This window comes from Sapajus apella, unplaced genomic scaffold (assembly GCF_009761245.1).
Source record: "Sapajus apella isolate SASKATOON/1434 unplaced genomic scaffold, GSC_monkey_1.0 scaffold77, whole genome shotgun sequence".
NCBI lineage: Eukaryota > Metazoa > Chordata > Mammalia > Primates > Cebidae > Sapajus > Sapajus apella.
In genome coordinates this window covers 1640303-1644467 of record NW_022437017.1, presented here as the reverse complement: position 1 = coordinate 1644467, position 4165 = coordinate 1640303, and the positions used below count along the sequence as shown (strand labels likewise).

The following is a 4165-nucleotide window of genomic DNA, read 5'->3' as shown; positions in this document are numbered from 1 at the left end:
TCAAGCCTGTAATCCCAGCACTTTGGGAGGCGGAGGCGGGTGGATCACGAGGTCAAGAGATCGAGACCATCCTGGTCAACATGGTGAAACCCCGTCTCTGCTAAAAATACAAAAAATTAGCTGGGCATGGTGGTGCGTGCCTGTAATCCCAGCTACTCAGGAGGCTGAGGCAGGAGAATTACCTGAACCCAGGAGGCGGAGGTTGCGGTGAGCCGAGATCGCGCCATTGCACTCCAGCCAGAGTAACATGAGTGAAACTCCGTCTCGAAAAAAAAAAAAAAAAAAAATTAGCCAGGTTTAGTGGCAGGAGCCAGTAAGGAGAATCGCTTGAACCTGGAAGGCGGAGGTTACAATAAGCCGAGATCGCGCCACTGCAATCCAGCCTAGGCGACAGAGCGAGAATCCTTCTCAAAAACATAATTAATTTTTTAAAAAGAAAATTCTGGGGAATAGGAGCACAGCCCTCCTCAAATCCTGGATTAGAACACTGGCCTGGGCTTCACCTCCCATTCAGTGAATAAGGGCGCTGAATTTTAGTCCCAACAACAGCCTGATTGTCGGGGGGAGGAGGCTCTGATAGGAGGCAGGATCCTCTTCTGCCCATTAGAGGCGGGGTGGTCTCTCATCGATCCTGGTGGGCCGGGGCAGGGCATTTGATCAGCGGCTGGGCCGGCGCTAAGCCCCCCTGCACCTTCTATGCCCTTCAGACCGGCCAGTGGTGGCCGAACTTGCTGCCTCGCCACCCGGAGGCGTGCGCCCAGGAGGCAACTTCACCTTGACCTGCCGCGCGGAGGCCTGGCCTCCAGCCCAGATCAGCTGGCGCGCGCCCCCGGGGGCCCTCAACATCGGCCTGTCGAGCAACAACAGCACTCTGAGCGTGGCGGGTGCCATGGGAAGCCACGGCGGCGAATACGAGTGCGCAGCCACCAACGCGCACGGGCGCCACGCGCGGCGCATTACGGTGCGCGTGGCGGGTAAGTAGCAGCTGGGGAGGGGCGGGGCGAGGGATCAGCAAGGGGGCGTGACCTGGGTCTGGGGGCGGCCGATCCCGCCTGCCTCCCTCTCAGTCCCGGTAGTTGAGACGGAAGCGGGACGGAGTAGAAATCAAAGTTGTCTGAGCAGGTGGAGCTGTTGATCGCACGTTGAGGGGTGGGAGATGGAGGTGGGGAGAACTGAATTCAAGGAGAGGACCCTCCAGGGCTGTCACTGCTGCAGGAGAGGACTTAAAAACTTGGGGTGGGTTCTGCGTGTGCGGGGGACAAGATCGCCTTCTCATTTCCTGAAGCTCCTGGAGCTGGGGTCTCTCTGGGGTGGGGGGAACCTCACCTGGTCCTGCTGACCCTCATTTTTGGGGGGATGGGGAGAGCTGACTTGTCTCTAGGGGGCTAAGTGTGGTTACGGATTTATATCCCCATGGGCTTAAGTGAGATGTAAATTGGGTCTGGGGTCGCCCTGGCACTGGGAGTGGCCTTAGTGCGTGGGGTCCCTCCCTTCTCCCAAGGCCAGACAGTGGGTTCCCCCCGGCATGAGGACTCACCTTGTGCCTGTGAGGGTGCAGGGGGCGGTGGGGGAAGCCCCCCGGAGCTTGGCCACCCTCCGCGAGGGTCTCCACCCCGCAGGTCCGTGGCTGTGGGTCGCCGTGGGTGGCGCAGCTGGGGGCGCGGCGCTTCTGGCCGCGGGGGCTGGCCTGGCCTTCTACGTGCAGTCCACCGCCTGCAAGAAGGGAGAGTACAACGTGCAGGAGGCGGAAAGCTCGGGCGAGGCCGTGTGTCTCAACGGCGCGGGCGGCGGCGCCGGCGGGGCGGCAGGCGCGGAGGGCGGACCCGAGGCAGCTGGGGGCGCGGCCGAATCGCCGACGGAGGGCGAGGTCTTCGCGATTCAGCTGACCTCGGCGTGAGCCCGCTCCCCTCTCCCCGCGGGCCGGGGGACGCCCCCCAGACATACACGGGGGCTTACTTATTGCTTTATTTATTTACTTATTTATTTATGTAACTCCAAGGGCGTCACCCCCATTTTCTACCCATCCTCCCCAATAAAGTTTTTATAAAGGAATTCCTGTCTCCGCTTCTGTTTCTGCGAGGTGGAACAAGCCCAGGGTTCCAATGTGACCTCCCGAGTTATTCATTCAAAAAGCGATTTTTGAGGGGGCCGGGCATAGTGGCTCAAGCCTGTAATCCCAGGACTTGCGCGAGGCCCAGGTGGGAGGATCCCTTGCACCTAAGAGTTTCAGACAAGCCTGGGCAACATAGGGAGACCCTAAAAAAAATGTTTTTCAAAAATTAGCCAGGCCCGGGTATCGTGGCTCTCGCTTGTAATCCCAGCACTTAGGGAGGCCAAGGCGGTGGGTCACTTGAGGTCAGGAGTTCTACACCACCCTGTCTAACATGGTGAAACCCCTTCTCTACTAAAAAAAAATGAGTTGGGTGTGGTGGTGCGAACCTGTAATACCAGCTACTCGGGAGGCTGAGGCAGAAGAATGGCTTGAACCTGGGAGGCAGAGATTGCAATCAGCTGAGATCATGACACTGCACTCCAGCCTGGCTACAGAGCCAGACTTCATCTCAAAAAAAAAAAAAAAGAAAGAAAAGCTGGGCGGTAGTGGCACACCTGTCCCAGGTAGTGCCTGTAATCCCAGCTACTCAGGAGGCTGAGGCAGGAGAATTGCTAGAACCCGGCAGGTGGAGATCTTGCCACTGCACTTCAGCCTGGGCGACAGAACTAGACTCTATCTCAGGAAAAAAAAAAATGTGGGCCGGGTGCAGTGGCTCACGCCTGTAATCCCAGCACTGTGGGAGGCCTAGGCAGGTGTATCACCTGAAGTCGGGAGTTCGAGATCAGCATGACCAACATGGAGAAACCCCAACTCTACAAAAAATACAAAAAATTAGCTGGATGTGGTGGGGGGGGGGGTGCCTGTAATCCCAGCTACTCAGGAGCCTGAGGCAGGACAGTCGCTTGAACCTGGCAGGTGGAGTTTTTGGTGAGCCGAGATAATGCTATTGCACTCCGGCCTGGGCAACAAGATCAAAACTTCATCTAAAAAAAAAGTGTTGGCCAGGCGTGGTGGTTCATGCCTATAATCCAAGCACTTTGGAGGCCAAGGCGGGCAGATCACCTGAGGTCGGGAGTTCAAGACCAGCCTGACCAACACGATGAAACACCGTCTTTATTTAAAAAAATAAAAAATAAGTGTTTTTTGTGGGGGCCAGGCATGGTGGCTCAGGCCTGTAATCCCAGGACTTTTGGGAAGCCCAGGTGGGAGGATCCCTTGCGCCCACAAGTTTCAGACCAGCCTGGGCAACATAGTGAGACCCTACAAAAAATATTCCCCCAAAAATTTTTTTTGAGATGGAGTCTCACTCTGTCACCCAGGCTGGATTGCAGTGGTATAATCTCGGCTCACTGCAACCTCCGCCTCCCAAGTGTAAGCAATTCTCCTGCCTCAGCCTCACAAGTAGCTGGGACTATAGGCATAATGTTTGTATTTTTAGTAGAGACGGGGCTAAGTTTTGTATTTTTAGTACAGATGAGATTTCACCATGTGGGCCAGGCTGGTCTCGAACTCCTGACCTGAGGTGATCCACCTGCCTCAGCCTCCCAAATCACTGGGGATCACAGGTGTGAGCCACTGTGCCCAGCCTATTTTTCAAAAATCAGCCAGACATGGTGGTGCATGCCTGTAGTCCCAGCTACTTGGGAGGCTGAGGCAGGAGGACCCTTTGAGCCCAGGAGGTCGAAGCCACTGCTAGCTATGATATCGCCATTGCACTCCAGCCCAGGTGACAGAGCAGGATCCTGTCTCTAAAAACAAACTACAACAAAAAAAACAAAAACTTTTTTTTTTTTTTTTTGAGATGGAGTCTTGCTCTGTTGCCAGGCTGGAGTGCAGTGGCACAATCTCGGCTCACTGCAACCTCTGTCTCCTGGATTCAAGCGATTCTCCTACCTCAGCCTCCCGAGTAGCTGGGATTACAGGTGCCCGCCACCACACCTGGCTAATTTTCTTTTTGCATTTTTGGTAGAGACAGGGTTTCACCATATTGGTCAGGCTGGTCTTGAACTCCTGACCTCATAATCTGCCTGCCTCAGTCTCCCAAAGTGCTGGGATTACAGACATGAGCCACCTCGCCCAGCCCCCAAAACTTTTTTTGAACACCTACTATAT

The 4165-nt window shown here is 55.5% G+C and overlaps 1 protein-coding gene across 1 annotated transcript in view; it reads left to right on the top strand.

The window, feature by feature from the left end:
* The window catches only part of ICAM5 (intercellular adhesion molecule 5), an 8236-nt gene extending 6184 nt beyond the window's left edge, over window positions 1–2052 (top strand). Inside the window, exons 10-11 of the mRNA XM_032251833.1 lie at window positions 708–974; window positions 1620–2052. Of these exons, the coding sequence (XP_032107724.1) occupies window positions 708–974; window positions 1620–1897 (545 nt within the window). The 3' untranslated portion in view covers window positions 1898–2052. The remainder of the gene's footprint in view (window positions 1–707; window positions 975–1619) is intronic.
* Window positions 2053–4165: the final 2113 nt, after the last annotated feature.